At 33.0% G+C, this 19,271-nt stretch overlaps 2 protein-coding genes across 3 annotated transcripts in view; one reads left to right on the forward strand and one right to left on the reverse strand.

Annotated features, from left to right (window-relative positions):
• Positions 1-19,271, reverse strand: part of LOC105254730 (protein artichoke) — a 164,881-nt gene that overhangs the window by 76,750 nt on the left and 68,860 nt on the right. Inside the window, exon 1 of one of the 2 annotated variants that reach the window (XM_011263597.3) lies at positions 14,814-15,072. The exons of the other annotated variant lie outside the window; for it this stretch is intronic. The gene's annotated coding sequence lies outside the window, so the exon portion shown is untranslated. Of the gene's footprint in view, positions 1-14,813; positions 15,073-19,271 lie in introns of those variants that run through there. 2 annotated transcript variants of the gene reach the window in all.
• LOC105254727 (alpha-glucosidase) lies at positions 1,548-4,061 on the forward strand. Its single transcript, XM_011263595.3, has 2 exons — positions 1,548-2,821; positions 3,444-4,061. Exons 1-2 carry the CDS (start codon positions 1,581-1,583, stop codon positions 3,913-3,915), a joined length of 1,713 nt encoding a protein of 570 aa, XP_011261897.2. The 5' UTR covers positions 1,548-1,580; the 3' UTR covers positions 3,916-4,061.

A 19,271-nucleotide genomic window follows, 5' to 3' on the forward strand; every position in this document is an offset into this window, starting at 1 on the left:
ATATAGAGCTTTATAAAATAATTATAGTAACATATAATAATTAATTTTACTTTTACTATTTTTTGTTTTCTATCTTTTCGCAAATTTTTGTATTTTTCCTTCATATTATTACAATTGTACATACAATAGATTTCATGTTGATTTTAGAAATGAAAATATAATTAAAGCTTGGTAAAATTTTAAGACAATTATGTATTAAAATTGTACTTGCACCATATTCACTTGTACTAAATTTAAAAATTATAGCTTTTATCTATCTTTTTCTTTTTCTTTCTCTTTCTTTCTCTTTCTCATTTGTAGGCGAGAATAAGAGGGTCTTTTTGTTCATCTATTGCCATATATTACAACCAAGAATCGATAACTTATTCGAGCGCATGGTAGTTGCAATCCTGTGAAGCATTAACCGTCTACATTTCTTCAGCATCTTATCAATTTATTATGCATGCTGTAAAACAAACTCGTATAAAAGCGAATCATAAAGGTCTTAGGTAGGTCAGCGTGCAACTCCGCAACGTCCCGTGTAATCGATGCCCCCTCGAAAGTGGGGGCGAGGCGTTGTAATACCGCGTTACTGCAGGTATTCCGGGCACGGAAATCTGCCCAGAGAATTGCATATGTCGTCATTGCGTTGTACAGAATGAAGTTTACTTCAAAGAATATGACATTGAATTTTGAAGGTAAAGACGAAATTTTCATACCGTTCTTGAATACTCAATACACGTAAGGTAATGAAAAATGGTCTTCGACGTGGAAAAAAAATTTCGCAACGATGCTCACGATATTTCGCGATAATAGCAAATTTATTCCTGATAGAAAGCTCGACGCCCGTGCAAAGATTAAATTGACCCCCGCGACGGTGTCGTAAAAGAAAGTAAGAAATGCAAAGCGTGGCGAGCCACCTGTGTAATTAGGCATAGGACGCGATAGCAGTTACGATGCCAACACGCATAAACGTGGCGTAAGATTATTTTGAAATCTGAAATGCGAAATTGTATTATCAAACAATTGTATTATCAACGGTATATCACGAATTATGTAACAAATGTGAAATGTTTGTGTGGAAAATATTTTATGTATTGATTATCTTCAACTGCATTCCAGCGATAATTACTTGAACGAGTGTTTGCATCAACTTATCTTTGTTTTTAGATTAAATAATTTCACGATGAAAATACAATGAAATAATTTCACACATATTGAATAACAGATAATCAAGTTGTTGAAAATATGCCTGATACAATAATAAGTATACGTAATAATTTTCGATTTTTAAATTTACATACTTCTTAAATATTACTAGCTTAAACTAATGCAAAAATTAATTATTGTTAATTGCAATAATTATCACGCTATTATATAACATAAAAACGAAGGGATATTATATAAAATTATTCCATATCATTTGACACTAACATCATTACGAAGAATCTTGTTATCAGTTAAGAGATAAGATGTGGATAAGACACATCTACAAGTTTATCAAATGTAAGCGATATAGGATATATCTGTAATTGTGAATTTTTTACAAGTTCGTTGCACGATATAAAGCGTAGAGTAAATCATTGAGACAAACAGTCACCATGCTTCGCTCGTGCATCTTCATTGCAGCGTTAATCGCTCTGACTGGCTCGGTCCCGATCCAGAAAGCGGGTAAAGATTGGTATAAGAACAGTCTGGTATATCAGATTTATCCGAGAAGCTATAAGGATAGTAATGGAGATGGCATAGGCGATTTGAATGGGATCACCAGCAAATTGGAACACATTGCGGATATTGGCGCTGATGCGTTATGGCTATCACCGATCTATACCAGTCCGCAGGTAGATTTTGGCTACGACGTTGCCAATTTTACCGATATCAACGAGGAATATGGTACCTTAGCCGACTTTGACAGACTCGTAGCGAAAGCCAAATCTCTCGGGTTGAAAGTACTCCTTGATTTCGAACTGAATTATAGTTCAGACAAGCATGAATGGTTTAAGAAGAGCATCCAACGGATCAAGCCTTATGACGAATATTATGTCTGGCGTGACGCAAAAATAGTAAACGGCGTTAGAAGACCGCCGAATAATTGGTTGAGCAACTTTGGAGGCTCTGCTTGGGAATGGAACGAGGTACGAAAACAATATTTCCTGCATCAGTTCGCTGTCGGACAACCGGATTTCAACTATCATAATGCCGATTTGCGACAAGAAATGAAGGACGTGTTGACATTTTGGATGAAACGCGGCGTAGAAGGTTTTCGCTGTGATGCCCTTAATTATATGTACGAGGATACTCGTTATCTGGATGAGCCCCTATCAAACGCACCTGGAGTACCAGATAATGACTACGACTATTTGGATCATATTTATACAAAAAATCTCCCCGAGACTTATGAAGTCCTCAAAACCTGGAGACAGCTGATGAACGATTTCTCCGCGACTGCCGACACAAAGATGATCTTGACTGAGGTTTACGCGGATTTGGATTTAACCATAAAGTACTATACATCGGGCTCGACTGTGCCCTTCAACTTCATGTTTATTTCGGATCTAAACAACAAGTCCAGCGCGCCTGACTTTAAGCGCTTCATCGATCGTTGGATAAACAATATACCTGACGATCCGTCGTACGTCGCGAACTGGGTAGTAGGTAATCACGATAATCATCGAGCAGCTTCCAGATATGGCGAGAAACGGGCTGATCAACTTTCCATATTATCGCTCATTTTACCCGGCGTAAGCGTGATTTACAACGGTGACGAAATTGGCATGCTTGACAGGAATTTTACGTATGAAGAAACCAAGGATTTCGCCGGATGTAATGCTGGACCCGACAGGTATTAATACGAGCAGAAACATATCTGAATTCTATTACATAATACGTAGCAAATTTGTAAAATCCATAATGTATTTGTGAATGCATATGCTTTATATATCTTATACTACCATTTTGAATTTAATGATGTAATAGAAAATCGATTACTTAAACCAAAAATACTATTACTAAAGATTATTAGTTACAGTTCTTAAAATTTAATCAAAATTTTTGTATATATATTTATTTAAGGTTTTTATTGAGATTTAAAATTAAATAATTAATTTAATAGTTCTAAAAGCTACTAGGCCAAGGTAATTAATTTAAATTAATTAAATTAACTATATATATAATAATTAATTTAAATTAATTATTTTGGCCTTGGTAGCTTTTAGAATTATTAAATTAATTCTTTTATTTATAATGCGTGTATAAAATATGTATTATTTATTTTGATAATAAATAATAAAATTGTTTAGAATCTCTTAATAAATCTCATTTACGTTTCTAAATATATACATATTTATATCACATGTATCGTTTAATATAAATTTATTTTAAATTCTATTTGTTAAAAAATAACTTTTTACGACACTAACTAATTTAACTAATTTAATTAATTTTAACATTATTTACGTTTTTAGATATTATCTGAAATCGCGAGATCCGGAAAGAACGCCTTTCCAGTGGGACAACAGCACCAGCGCCGGTTTTTCTACGAGCAATAAAACGTGGCTTCCCGTGAACAGCAATTACAGAACTCTGAATTTAGCGGCGCAAAAAACTGCGAGCATATCTCACTACAGAGTATTCGTGGCCCTGGCGCAATTGAAGAAGAAGCCCATCATTGAGCGAGGCTCTCTGGAGACCGTGTTGGTAACCGAGAAAATTCTAGGAGTCATACGACGATACGAGTCATCCGTCGTAGCAGTCCTAGTTAACTTTGCCGACACACCGGTCACCGTCGACGCCAGGACTTGGATGAATATCCCGGATCAGATGATCATCTATGTATCCAGCGTTCATTCCAAGCTAGTTCCAGCCTCACTGGTTGACACGACTAACATAACCGTGCCTGGTTCGGCCTCCATCGTGCTTACCACAGATTTGAATTAGCAAATTCCTGCTTATCTCATACTCATGGATAACTCTCTAGTAAAGGGAAGTTTCGGTTATACATGTGTAAATGTATAGATAAGTTATTTTTTCGACAAGCAGATCGTCTTGTATTAATCTGAGAAATATTCGAAATAAATTTTTATCTCATTGAAATATCATTTACTGGTTAAATTTATTCGTTATTGTATATGTAATAGTAAGAATGTTGGAAAAACAAGTTATCGTTATCAATTGATCAATTGGTTATACGAGTTTATCAATTAACAGTGAAAGATATTCTAACGTATTTTTTTTCTCTTCTCTCTCTCTCTCTCTTGCTCTTTTTCTTTTTTCCCTCTGTGTTATTAGAAATTTTTCAGAATTTCTTATACAGTATAAAAGCGCATCGGAATTGTCAATCGTATTAATCATTCTGTTTTGCCTGCATATTTTAATTACAACACTGATTGTTCGAACTACTTTGATATCGATCGAGAAAACAAGCAAGAATTGGTATAAAAATAGTCTAGTGTACTATACCTATCCAAGAAGGACAATAATGGAAACGGTATAAGCCATAGATGATCTAAATGGCATCACGAGCAAGTTGGAATACATCACCGACATCGGCGCGGATGCATTATGGCTGTCGCCGATCTAGTCCGCAGTTCGACTTCGGCTATGGCATCGCCAATTATATCGATATCGACAAAGACTATGATACCTTGGCCATTTCGACAGAATCGTGGCAAAGATAAAACTTCTCGGGCTGAAAATAATCCTCGATTTCGTGCCGAATCACAGCTCTTACGAGCGCGAATGGTTCAAGAAGAGTGTCCAACGCATCAAACCCTGTGTTACAACGCGTTGTAATACCGCGTTACTGCAGATATTCCGAGCACGGAAATCTGCCCAGGGAATTGCATATGTCGTCATTGCGTTGTCAAATATTCAAGTCAATCTAAAGGGTTGGTGGTTCTCGCGGTTAATTATACCTCGAACTAATCTAACCAATCGAATATGAATCTGCTGTTTAATATCATAATGTGTCGTTGACCGGGATTTAAACTACAAATTGTTTGATTTAAAATTCTTGATAATACAGTCTCATGACAAAGATTTAGTTGTGCTTGAACAAACTATTAATTATATGTGAAATATTAATTGTGGAAACCAATTTTATGATAATGTGCGTATAGTAATTGTCAAATATCGGAATATATTTTTGTGTCATATTTCAAGTGGATCAATGTTTAAAAATTGGATGATTACAAAATGTAATAAAATTCAAGCTATAATCAACATTAATAACATTAATAATAAAACTAATTAAGATTTACAGTTGGCCTTAATAAAAATGATATTTCATTTACGATATCTCATTACATAAGAGTGATATCTCATTTGCCGCATATTCATAGTATAACATATTTATTAAATTTACGTGTAAAAATATAAAATTATTCGTTCACATTCATCAATTACTCCAATAATACCCTTAGATTTGAGAGAGAAAATTTTATTTTAAATTTATAAAGTGGCAGTGAGTGACATTTAAAGGGAAAGAGAAAGATGGAGAGAATATATTAATGATATATCATTTTTTTGATACAATAAAACTTTTTTGTAAATTAAGAGCTATAATATCTTGTTATATATTACACCAATAAAACTCTAGGACCACATGATTTATGCAGAATGCACACATTGCATGCGTGATATAACTTCAACTGGGTTGCTTGTTGATTCACAATGGTCACGAGTTGGATTTGATATTTAGACAAAGAAGGTTAATTTTATATACTTTGCGTGCGCAAAAGCGAATAGTGGATATAACGATACAAACGATATAACGATACAAACGATATTTCAGTACGTAAATAAATTAGCCTTTTTATAGCTCAAAAAGAGAAACTAAATTTTCTTTTTTCTTCTTTTCTTTACAAAAGTTAACTTAGTATTGTGTGTATTATGTGTTTTTCCAAGATAAAATTTTAAAATTTAACTTAGTTTTTTTAGTGAATGCGGATTTCGACATATACGTATATATAATAAACTGTAAATGCGCGCAAATTTTGCATAAAGTGCGTTTGAAATGAAACTATCTCTCACATATGAGATTTCATTTAATTCTAAAGTAGCGAAATATATACACATATATTCATATTATTAAAATCCATTTTATATGTTCGGCGAATTGCTGCAGATCAAAGCGAAAATGCGGTGCTAATGTACAATTTAGCTACAAAGTAATAGACGTAAAATAGTTAATCATTACACGTATGCTATATATAAAATATTTGTGATTTCGATATTGCAGATAATTTATACTTTTATGTATTTAGAGACACTCCAATTATGTTTCATACATTTGCGTTATATACCATTACCTTTAAAATAAATTTTAATCCTTTGATATTATACAATGTGTGTATACTCGATATACTGTAATAGTACAATCGATTCATATGGAATTACGTTAAACAAATCGGTTACAGTATTTTCTGAATTTCACAGATAAATAATAATTAATTAAAAACGAAAATGTCTACATGCTGACATGGATATAAAATGAAAAGGGTTGAAAAATTTAAAATCAATATTTCGTGACAAGAATTCCGTGATAATCAAATTTCGCCTAAGTATTCTCAATAATTATTCTTTGTTCGGACAGTGACACATCGCTTGACATTATCGTCAAGGAATAGTGGCTGTCAGCAAAAATGCATTTTGCCACGCGATTGTGTTCCGCGACATTAAAAAAAATGCTCTAATGACCTAATTAATTACGCGAGGAAAAAACTTCGGTCCGGTAAATTTTAAAGTCTAGAGGAAGTGACCGCGAGAGAGCAAGGCATCTCTTTATTGTACGCTTGGCACAAGTTTCGTGAGACCCTGGAACACGATATCGAGCTTGGTCGAGCTTTTTCGTCGAGCGAGGTCACATAAACAGTACGATGCAGCTTAAAGAGGAGCTTACGGAGAAATACGTTCGCCAACAGGCGCGTTGCTTGAATTACTGAGAAACGCGTGCCGCTGCCGCAATCTCGGCGAGATTTTTCTCATTATTTATTAATCCTTGAACAACGTACCGTGGGGGTTCAACGGACCTCACCACTTTCTCGCTTTACTAGACTTGTCGTGCACAACAGAGAATATCACATGCACTCTCTATTATGTAAAATATAAATGTAAAAAATCTTTTCAAATTTTGCGTTTTTTTATCCCGACAAAAAATACGATTTTAAGTAAGACTAATTCTCCATCATTTATAATGTTTACTGCCAGAAATATCAATTTACAAGAGCTTAATTTGATGTTACAATATTTATTTTGAAAGAATACAGGTATATGGAAATTAGCTACCTCATTAATTACAATATTTACTGCAACATTTATCAATTATATCTTCCTTTCTTAATATTACAAAAGTATACCATGTTATTATTTACATAATTCGCAATTTAAATATTTATCTATATAATTTGAACTTATATAATTTAATCTATAATTAGACCAATTCTCTCTATATTGTAGAATTATAATCTAACGGAATAGCATGGAACTTTTGATCCTATATTAGTTAAATCAAACTGCTCTAAGTCGGCTTTGTCGATTTTACAACCATATTCAGATTTAGCTTTAGTTATGCGATCAATGCACTACACAAATATATAAAATGTTTGTACGAAACGTGTACGCAGGGGCTTAATAATGTGCACATAAAAATTTCAACACTCGCAAAAACGCGAATGGAAAATATAACAAAGTACGTAGAATCAAAACTCGATTTTATTCAGGAAATAAGTCTAGTATCGTCATTTTTGGACAATGCTGGAGAGTACGCGATGCACGTTCCTAATATCTCTCTGTAACGTTACAATGCAAAATCTCCATGATGGAAGACTACATAATGCGAAGACCGACGCGCGTTATTGTCCATGAAATCCGCGAAACTATTCGAAGGCAACCGCTTTAAGGTTGAACCTTTATCCTTCGATATAACGCGCATGTGCGGATACACTATTCTCCAAGGTACTGCAAATGAAATTCTATCTGGATATCCTTTTGCTAGTGAAACCTCAAGGTCTTTCCGCGAAAACATATCTCCCTTATGACGGCTCCTCTCGAGCGAGGCGCAGCGAAAGGTGCTGGTTTTGAATTTTCCGGGTGTGGCGTAATGGAAGCTCGCGTGTATTCGCGACCTAAGTACACGCGACACGGTTATGCACGCCAATATTCCCCTTTCGATCGGCAGCGAATAAAGTAAGCTCGTGTCGGCCTCGTATTTTTATATTCGCCAACAGTCGTGCTAAAGTAGACGGTTATCAAACAGAACTCGCTCGCATCGGTCAAATGGCCCCTGTAATTTGCACCGACTTTTATTTACTTTATCACACATGTAGTAATAAACTCGCTTTTTGGGATGCATGCTATTAAATTTTCATTAGCGTACTGCGGATTTTGGCTCGGCAAAACTTTATTTATTTGCATTTTTGTTTGAACTCCACCCGTAATTTTTTCCAATCAATAGAATTATCAAATTCGAGCATCGATATGGGATTTTATTGGAGAGCTTATTCAATTTCTAATTTCTCATGGGAATCTTATACAAAATAAAATCTCGTTGCGTGTTTTTTTTTCGCTCCGAAGGAGACACGTAATCACGAGTTCAATAAATATTGTGAAAATAATTTTCAATTTTTTTTCATTTCTAGGAGATTGCATAATCAATCTGAAATATTAATTATTTTCGTGATTAAATGCTTTACATTATATTTTTTATCAGTATAAATATTTAGTATTAGATATTTCACAAAATTTTATTCGAAAATTCGTAATTTGTCAATTTTTTAAAACTACTCTTGATATTGGATACTTCAAATAATTGCACATCGTGACGTACATAATCTAGGTAATGGCATCACCGTTGCGTGTGAACTATACGAATAAAACGGACAATGAACTTTTTGATTATTATAAAACATTTAACAACTTGTTGCAACTCCTTGAAAAATATAGTACAACATATACATATTTATCTCCGATGATTAACACGCTTGGAAAATTGATTTTCTTCATGGCTTAAATAGATACGTCGGATTTGAAATTTATGTCGTTTCAGTGCGTGCCAGTAAGACATTACCAAATGGATTAATTCAACACCTTTTTTTCCTTTCATTTAAACGTATTATTATCGAAATAGTGGCTGTAAAGTATCCCTGTAGAAGGAAATTTTGTTTTCAAAAATTATCATCTAAATTGGCATTGCTCAGTATAACTTTTTTCCAACATTATTTGTATCCGTTTCTTTTCGCTTTTGTATTCGGTTGTGCTCGGTAATAGTTCTTCATCTTGTCGGATTAGATATTGTACTGGTTTGAAAATTTATTGCCTGTTGTATTTTCTGTACGAAAAGTATAAATCTCGCGCAACTTTAAGCGTTGAATGCCACGATGCGGGATAAACCGCTTTTATAGTATCATGTTGTTCGATTAGCCGATTCGCAATTATTGGAGAATGTTTCGCGGTAACACCTTGATAATGCGGTGCTGCCGCATTTACACATAAATTATCTACTAGTAAATGCATCAGTTGAATCGGCAAAATCATAATTTTACGTCAAAAATTGGAACGAGTTACAAATATAATTGGAGAATATCGATTAGTTTTATAAATTTATTTCTCTTTTTAAATAAGTAAAAAAATATCCATTTTTTCTGACATCCATTTTCTCGTGATAATAAAATATCGAACCAAATTTAATAAAATTTAATTAAATTTAATTAAATAATTTGAAAAGCTTTATTTTAATCATGAAAGTAAATTTAATCTATATTTTACTGATTACAATTTTAATGTATTATTTATTTAATATAACGTACAATTTGGTCTGAATCTAATCTGAAATCGGACTAATTATAACTCTAAATCTTGATTTCTACTTCAGCAACATGATGTGTAAAATTTAACCTACAAAGCGTTTAACGTTCTTTGTTCGCTATTCTTTTTTATATGCAACTTCAATTCAAATTCAAAAAGTGCCTTTGCATTTAAATTTTGTCCTGTTTAGAGTCATTTATTTGTAATTATGTCCACCAATTATATGGAAGTAATATGGAAATATTTTGTAGTAATGTTACTTAGATATAAAAAAGTACTTCAATTTTTTTTGCAAAGATGACATAAATTCTTCCAGAATTTCGTTTTATAACATGTAATGTCTCACAAATGATAGAGTAATCGGAAGAGTGATCGTTTTATACATATCTTCAATATTCCCTTTTGCGTGTGAGATAAGATTGTTTTAACAGCAATTTCCTATTGATTTCCAGAAACGTCCGATTGTTGGGATGAATACAGTGCTTGCAGTCGACAGATCGAACAAAAATTACAGGCGATACCGACTATAGGATTGTAGCAATTTGCAGAAACTCGAGGTCAGGTATATATAAGTTGCTGTGTCGGAGGACCCTGAAAGAACATACGACCTTCCTCTTCGTCTATATAGCTATGTATCGATCTTGGTGCAGACGTCGTGTCCGACAGGGATAGAAACGTTATCGGAACACAATTGCATGCCCCGCTACTTTTATTTTTGGCTGACACGATATGCCACTGTAATGGCCACACAGATTCGACTGTAAGCGTGTGCTTACACATTTACGACGCTTAATCCTCTATTCGCGACTTGCATTCCGAGTGTCATTGTGATTGCATCATCACTGTTTCGTTTATTTTTAATCCTTCTCTTTCTTCTTTTTTTATCATGCTTAATCTCGATTTCTTTTAAATTAAGTCTCTAACAAATTAAACTAGATGTATATTTCACGTATCTATCAAATTAAATTATTTTGATAAATATGTGAAATATACATCCAGTTTAATTTGTCAGAGATCCTATTTATATTAGTCGTGCTCGAGAATAAGTGAGAAAATGTCGTGTTCATATTAGCCTTGTCGATAGTTCAGGAAACTTTCGACAGAACTCTTTTTTTAACCTGAAACTTCTCGTGTTTGACGTGACTAGAGGGTCGTCATGATTATGCATTTTCATGAGCAATTCCTCGTACATTTCCTAAACAGGATGTTTAAGAAGGTCACGGCTCGGTAGCAAGGATCTATCCTCGGGGGGGTTTAAAATCAAATCTACGGCTGGTAGCACATTCAATGATTCGGAAACGTTCCGCGTATAGAAATACTAGTACGCTTTAAGAAACTTTACAGTAGATTTATAGAGACTCACAGAGCATTTTCGTATGTTTTAGTCAGTTACCTTGTTTTCAACAGTTGGAAAATTATCTTCTTGTTACATCCATTTATTGTTGCTTTGCAGTTTTAGTAGAGCTACTAAGATCTATATAGAACAGCTTTGCAGTTGCAGCTAAATTGTTTGACATGTCTCGTACGCCGTTCTGGCGTAACTAAGTTCGCGCTTGTTTCCTGGATTTTGACATGACCCGCGGCAAGAGTATCTTTGTAGAATTTGATTGTAACGCGCGCGAAATGCTGTTAATGACAGTTCTTGAAAAAAAAATGACTTAGGATTTTTATCAAATCACGACAACTAAGGACTTCGTTTCATCGGTTGTTTCCTCGAATAAGTTTATTACATGTACGTAACACCTACATACTATATATCTATTTTTGTGTCATATTTCTTCCTATGTTAGCTTACCAGTAGTAGTTTTGTTATATAGTACAGAACTATTGGTAAGCTAACATAGGCGAGCAAAATATTTTTAACCATAAAAAAAATTTGCAAAAAATACTTTGAAAATAAATATAAACGAAATCCCTGTGCGCGTCATATGAAATGAAACAGTTAAACTGTGTTATATTTTTCCTATAAAGCGCAGAGGTATCGCGTAGAGGTATCGCACACAATTCGGTTCCTATATAATAAATTTCTTTTCTTTCATAAATTGATATTAATAACCTTTCCGCAATCAATATCAATCTTTGGTTTTACTGCGCTGTAAATAATGATCAAACTAATATCAGTAGTAATGAAAGGTAATTTGGTTGAAGCACTAGAAGATATCAGACTTCTTTTATTTTCATTTCCTTGACGCCATTGCGGGCAAAATTGATCGCAATAACGTAATTAATAGAATCTAAAGAGATTTAAGTTTCATCTTTTTTTCTTATTGGAACACCGCCTTCTTTCTGTACGTATATCTTTATTAGGAAAATCGAGTCGTGATTTCGAGTTGAGCGCAAAGTTTTGCTCCGCTGGCTTTGTTACGTAACTTGGTTTTGTCACATCGAATGACGGATCGCGAGAAAAGCTGGGGCTTAGAAAGAAATAAAGGAAGATGGATCGGCTATTAATATCCAATTACAATTTCTCTTCATATAACTATATTCTCTATATAGTTCTTCCGATGAGTATTTGACTAAATGAAAGGATGTTCTCGATAATATCGCTTCGCTAACCAATTGTCGAGGACAAATACCGTTAATAGCACGCCTCGTGCATTGTATGCGGTGCACAGAATACCTAAATCGAAAGTCACGCGCATATTTGAATACCTGTATTTGGCATTGCCTCGGTCAGTATAATAACGAGCTAGAAGTAACCTCATGGGGATTCTAACTAATTTGGCTCTTCTGTTTAATCTACGATGAGGAGGATACGAAATTCAAAATGCACATATACGCTCACTCACCCACACGCATACTGTTTAAATTTCAATTCTACCAAGTTTTGAAATCGTATTTATTCGTCTAACCCGAATTGTGCTCGAATTCTCGAATTCAAACTCGAATATAGATGTAATAGCGCTTGGACCATCTCTGACTAGAATAATGAAAAATTGGGAGTTGCGCGAGAATTTATGGTAGACATTAAAGGTAGAAATGTGGGCTTCTACTATTTCCCTCAGTATTTGAATTCGAGGAAACGGTGCGATATCGGCATGTGAATCCCTTAAAATTATAGTTATTATGACATATAGGATCTTCAAATCATCTTAAAGTACGAGATGAAACGAAAGCGGACACTTTCAAACACACAAATCATAATCGATTAAATCGAAACAAAGATAAGCCAAAGAAATTTATATCTGTAGTTATGTGCAATCAACATTCGCAATTATGTGTAAATTAGTCGAATCCCCTAATGTTTCTAAAAAAAATATGAAACTTCTGAAAATAAGAAATGTTATAAATGATTTAATTATGTTTTAAATGAAAATTTTAATTAAATCTATAAATTGTATAATATGAGAAAATTATTAATAAATTCAAACTATAATATGTATGAGATGCTATTAATCAAATTATGTTATATAATTCATGCAAAGAATATGAAATGTATTAAATATTAAAACAGTGAACTGTTTAATATAATATATACAAATTTTGAAATTTTATAATTTTGGAAATGGGTTTTTTGCACCATTAATCTTTTATTCAATTGATGATTAATAGAAAAAGAGAAATTTGCTTAAATATATATGGTGTTGAAGTATTTATAGCAGAGCTTATTGAGTTTTATTGAAATGCTTTGATATGATTTGTAGCAAATCAATACAGTTGAACACTGTGAAAGCTTCTATTTTATAAAACATAATCACCTTTAAATATCCGGAGCGTTAATTATGAATTAGATAGAAAGTTGTGCCGATGTTTTATGTTTAAATCGACAAATTTTGGTGAAAAAATTTCTACGTATTTTTTATTATCGTACTTTTTTATCCTTCGCTTTGTGCAATACGATTGAGTATTCAATAAAGGAAAGTTTTTCAATTTACGTATCCTTTTTTTCAGCAAAATAAATTGAATTATCGTGTTATAGATGAGTAAATTAGTTTTTATAGTTCCTATTGTATTGCTAAAAATATAGGTAATTTTATTTTTATTAAACCTCTGAAAAAAATAAGAATAAATATTCAATGTACGTATTGCAAATTTCACGTTTTAAACATCAACAGTTGAACAGAAAACCCTTTTTCGTCACTTTTGTTTCACGATTACTGATGCAATTTGTTGAAATTAGAAAGAGTTATGTAATTTCTCTCTCGCGCATTTTAAATTTAATCTAATTGCAACATAATCCTCTGCGAGTGTCAGATTTAATCTTAAGAATTAACCAAGATCATGTTTTGGTTGTTTTCCATTTTTGTAGATAAAAATGTTGTCTACCTCGCACGGGGGGGGGGGGGGAGGAAATAAAAAAATGATCTCTTTTTTATTTCCTTCAATTTTCACAACAGTCTCAATTTTTGTTGGTGTTAAAAATGTTAAAGTCATCTTTGATTTTATGCATAGTGCAGACAAATAGGAAACAATTTGTTTATGGATAAAAAGAAAAGGCTTTTACATTTTTCCTGCATTTTTATAATTGGATATAACAATTTAAAGAAAACATTAGGAAACATATTCTTCTGAGTACTTCGCGTTGTGCTAAACAAAGAGAAGTTTAGAACTTAGAGAAGTTTTCATTGATTACATTATCTCGAAGATATCATTAGAACATTATTATAATAATCCTTGTAGGATTTCAAATTTAACTTGATCGCTCGATTCACGAAGCGATATGTATTATTTAATGACGTTTCCCATTTTTCATGCGTGCTGCAAAGAAAAAAACTGGCGTAACCTATCTGCGTACGGGATCATGAAAAATAATATCTACCATACACGACACACTTGACTCGTGCTTAACTCGACGCACGAGGTGCGATTTTGTTCCAAAGCTCGTGGCATCAAACATCGATCATCGATTCGTAACACACATTCGTGACGGAATATACTGCGATTTGCAGGAGAGCAAAACTCGAAAGTCGTAGACCGACTTTATGAACGTCACCAAAGTGTCAACGAGACTCGAACAAATGTAGGGTAATCAAACGTAGATAAATCAAAATCACATAACATCACGGAGATACGATCACTCGAACGGACGTTACCTCATTCCTATGCAATCATAGATCATCGATAGATCCCTCCGTGTTGCTCGATGCACTATATCACACACACTATACTACTGAAAATGAGAGTGAACGTCCCTCACCACTAAGTCCTCTCGTGCCTTCGGTCCGATCACGTGTAGTAAATAATCACTGAGGTGACGCGTATCGTTGAGATTGCGAGTGTAATCGGAGTAAAAAAAGATCGAACGTGATTATGACGTATGAAAACATTGAATCGGAGCACACGTGGTGCCGCGTCGTGCGTCCACGGTAGACTGGCGCCCGCTTGTTCGTCTGCCTCGTTCCTGACTCTCCCTACTGCCTGCCTGGTTGGCTGAATGGGGTGCCTGGCGGGGCTGCTGACTGGATGGTAGCGAGCGTGCCGGTTGCCCGAGTGTCAAATGACCTTTCTTAGCGATGCTTAGCAGCGAGTGTTTATGAGTTCGCGATGCAATTTATTCTTATTATGTACACCGGGTGTCTCGCAAGATTTGCGTTACTTCAGATACGTGAATATACGGGCGATTTTTCACCAGCGAGGGAGAATTAGATTGGACGTTGTTTCTACGCTTCGCATTATTCTTAGCATTAAAAAGTGCCTTCGTAATTAAGTCGTTTAAATTCTTTATCTAAAGTATATTTCTAATTAAATTCTTTATATAAAGTATATTTCTAATTAATTAATTATTTACTAATATTAGATTTTTAATTGTTTGTATTCCTTAAATTTAAAACGTATAATTAAATTAAATTAATATTAGATAATTTCGTAAATACAACTCATGCTCACGCAATTTAAGTTCTAAATAAACGAAAGATCGTAAATTTGTCAATAAATACATTCTTGAAGTCCATTTCAAATCTATTAAAATATGTACTTAAATACTATTAATTATTTTTCTTTTAAAAAATAAAATAAATATTTTTTTTAAACAGATATTGTGGATTTAATAAAATAAAATTGTATAACAAAGCATAAGATTTATATACAAAAGTTTTAATAGAAGAGTTCAATTAAAATATTAAGATGACTTGATTTCTTATTTCTTAAATGGAATCGAAAGATTTGTGGATCTCTGTCATAGTAAGAAAATTGGATTTCAGATTAAAAGACAAAATATAATGAGATAGAATTTTTCACTTTTATCAATATTTGATTTATCATGACTTTTAAATAAAAAAAGAAAATGTCAAATAAATTTATGATTTTTTAAATAAATTTATACTTTTCGTTAAATACATTGTTTTCAAATATGATAACGTATGCAATTATACTGAATATAATTAATTACAATCATATATATAATAAATTAATCGTTATTTATTAATTGTACCATTTGTAGCGTTCTATCGATGCTAATGAAAATCGATAAGCATCAATATTTATAAATTAACAATATTGATGTATATTATATTAAAAGATATGCAATGTACATAACATAGAACGCTAAGAGGAGAATATATATTGCAATGTCGAATTTGTTAAATCTGTAAGATGTATGTAAATTCGAAAATTATGCCAAAGTAGTTAATTCCAACTTTCCTTACATACACTTACGTTGCTCAGCTCTCGACTCGCACTAATTTTTCAACTTGAACAAGGTATTTAGCTGTCTGTCTCGCGTCAGTCAAACTCCTCGTTACATCGTTATGCCTTGATAGCTCTGCGCCTTCATTACTGTGATAAGCTTCGTTGGGGGTCTGTGCTTGATCGTTTCGAAATACTTTACCTTCAACTCGCACGTGAGAACGTTCCTATTTTCTCGGACGAAAGTGGCCGAGGGTATAATGTAAAATAGTGTATCGATTACAAAGAATTACTGTCGCATTGCTGCATCGATTTATATATTTTTATTATGTATTTATGTATTTTTTTCATTTTTCGGCTATATATATTTTTTCATCTTGGCTTGATAGACATAATTATTTTAATATATATTTGGTCCAACCAGTATAATTTCTGTCAGTCAAACATTTGAACATATAATGTAATAATAATATGTAAATTTATGTTCGCTGTCAACTTATACATATTTAACAGATATCTTCATTTTTTCCTTGTATTATTTTATATTTATTCGTTTATATTTAATATCAAATTTCCAGCAATATAAACGATCGAATTTAGTTTTCGATCATCAGCTACAAAAAATGGAAAGAATTTTGAACATGGCTTTGTAAGCGCGCATATAAATTAAAATCTTATGTGTTAAACTTTAAAGTGCACTCTTTGGAAATTTAATAGCATATTAATAAATCATTTAGGAATTGAACGCGCGACTTAGGGCTTTTATTACTTTCAAAAGTAATCAAGACGAAAAGTACGACTGTGTTATTCAGAAAGTTCGACTCTAGAAGATTAAAGCCTTTCGCCGTTAATACTGAATCTTGTAGCAAATAAGAGTTGAATATTTCTTGTTAATGCACTTTCTTATTTATTTTGCTTAAATAAAATTTTAGATAGTGATAAAAAATTGATATATTTTGAAAATATTTTTATTAAATTATATTCACAAATATTTTAAAGTTATATAATTAATAATATAATTAGAGATTTTTTTAAAACTAATGCTGTATAAAATTCAGTCTATGTAAATAAGATTTTGCATTATTAAGTATGTGACAAACTGTATAAAATCACAATTATCATTATAACATTTAGATACATGTTTTAATTATAGTATGTAATCTTTGCTAACAAAGTAGAGTTCTGAATTAAACTAGAGCTCTCCTTTTGCCCACAAGCTTTTAGAAGTTGATTGAGCTTGTAAATCGCATCCTTCACATCGTCAAATCACTGTAAAGTGCTCAAGTTCTGTTCATTCCGGAACGCCCCGCCTTTCACTAGCGAAGCTGTAACGCTATGCTTTGGAACGTTTCGACTGCTCGTGTTCTGCTCTAGTTCGATTTCACGTGATACATTACCGCCCTAAGACACACTTTAGCAAAACGCAGATTCCACATCGTACACACACTTCCATGATTCTGTTTCTACATCTATATCCTTTTATGCGCACAAATCCTCTTACATTCATGATCCTGAATGAGGAAAAAAATTCTGTTTCTCTAACAAGACTTATATTTTATGTACCGGCTATCTTATAAATTTAATTATTAAAACGTTTTATCAAGTTAATAAATTCTTCAAATGCGAAAGCCGGATTAAATTAAATACAGATTTATTAAATCCTTTGTGTGTCCTGCACGCTTGACACATGTGCAACGTTCTTTTCGAATAAACAGAGAAACAGGGTGCTTTTAAGTATGCTCTTAAGTATGTAAATATATTCCACTTTCAAAGTTACTCGCGTCGTACCGTTCAGAAGAATATGAATATGGCAAAGTAGGCTATAAGTTGGATTATGTTTAAAATTATCTCCATATTTATGCTAATATTTGTGAGGTGCTACACAGCCTCGCATCGCAAGTATGCACGTGTAAATAAACAAATTATGCAATATAAAAGAGTATCGTGAAATTAAACGGTCTCTAAACTTTGTTGTGTGTCGCATATTTGATAAGAGCATATTTTACATATTTCGCATATATCACGTCTTGTAGAATATAACAGTGAATCACGTAATTCTCTGTCGGACATGCCGCCATTTACCCGGAGTATGACGTTATGGTAATTCTAGTGATGTGCAGATCGGTGCTTGTTGAGACACTGAATGAGCTTTCAACAGGAATCAAGTAGTTTCCGTACAAATGTTCCGTCCTTTAATAATTTAATCCAATTATATTAGGAGTTCTAGGACTTTAGTCAACCGAAACTATTTTACAACTATGTAACTCTAAGCTGTTTATACAAAGTAGAATAATTTCTACTACATTTGTGCAATAAGAAGAATATTCGATATCAAAATCACCTTTATAATGTATTACATAAAGCGCTCGCGTGACGCGCTAATCTTTTTCTCATTTTTTACAGAACTTTCAATTGGACAATTTTTTCACTTTGTACTTTGTAATTGTATGTGAAAGTCTGTCAGCGAAATTGTATTCTCAGACAAAACGTAGAACGATACTGTCGATCTTCAAAACGAAGTTTTCCGCCGGTATATCAAACTTTTTTAACAGTTTTCATCCTCTTATTTAATATAATTGCTACGTGCATGCTATCTGTCTTTCGCAATTCTTAGTATTTTCTGCGACATGCTTCTTCAAGGTGTGTTGAGTATCTACGACAGGTAATTCTGACCTATCCGTCACGCGTATCTGAACGATACGAGAGATACGATGCGCGCAATATCTTTTCTCTCAAAAGTATCATGAACTTCAACTAGTACCGTCTTCAAGTAGTACAAGAGTAGCTCTCGTATAAATTTGCTCTTGTATAAATTTGCTCCTCGTTTCTAACACGATACACAATGATTCGATTAAGTGAATAAAACGATTCATTGAAATGTGATTTTCCCATTTTATTACGAATATATCAATAAATAATAAAAAAGC

Source organism: Camponotus floridanus, unplaced genomic scaffold, assembly GCF_003227725.1.
Source record: "Camponotus floridanus strain SB8 unplaced genomic scaffold, Cflo_v7.5 scaffold1, whole genome shotgun sequence".
NCBI classification, from domain to species: Eukaryota; Metazoa; Arthropoda; class Insecta; order Hymenoptera; family Formicidae; genus Camponotus; species Camponotus floridanus.

Bases quoted from the DNA above. Each gene is read 5' to 3' on its own strand.
- LOC105254727 (XM_011263595.3), top strand. From the start codon at position 1,581: ATGCTTCGCTCGTGCATCTTCATTGCAGCGTTAATCGCTCTGACTGGC. The intron at 2,822-3,443 runs GTATTAATACGA...TTACGTTTTTAG, and splicing joins TGTAATGCTGGACCCGACAG to ATATTATCTGAAATCGCGAG.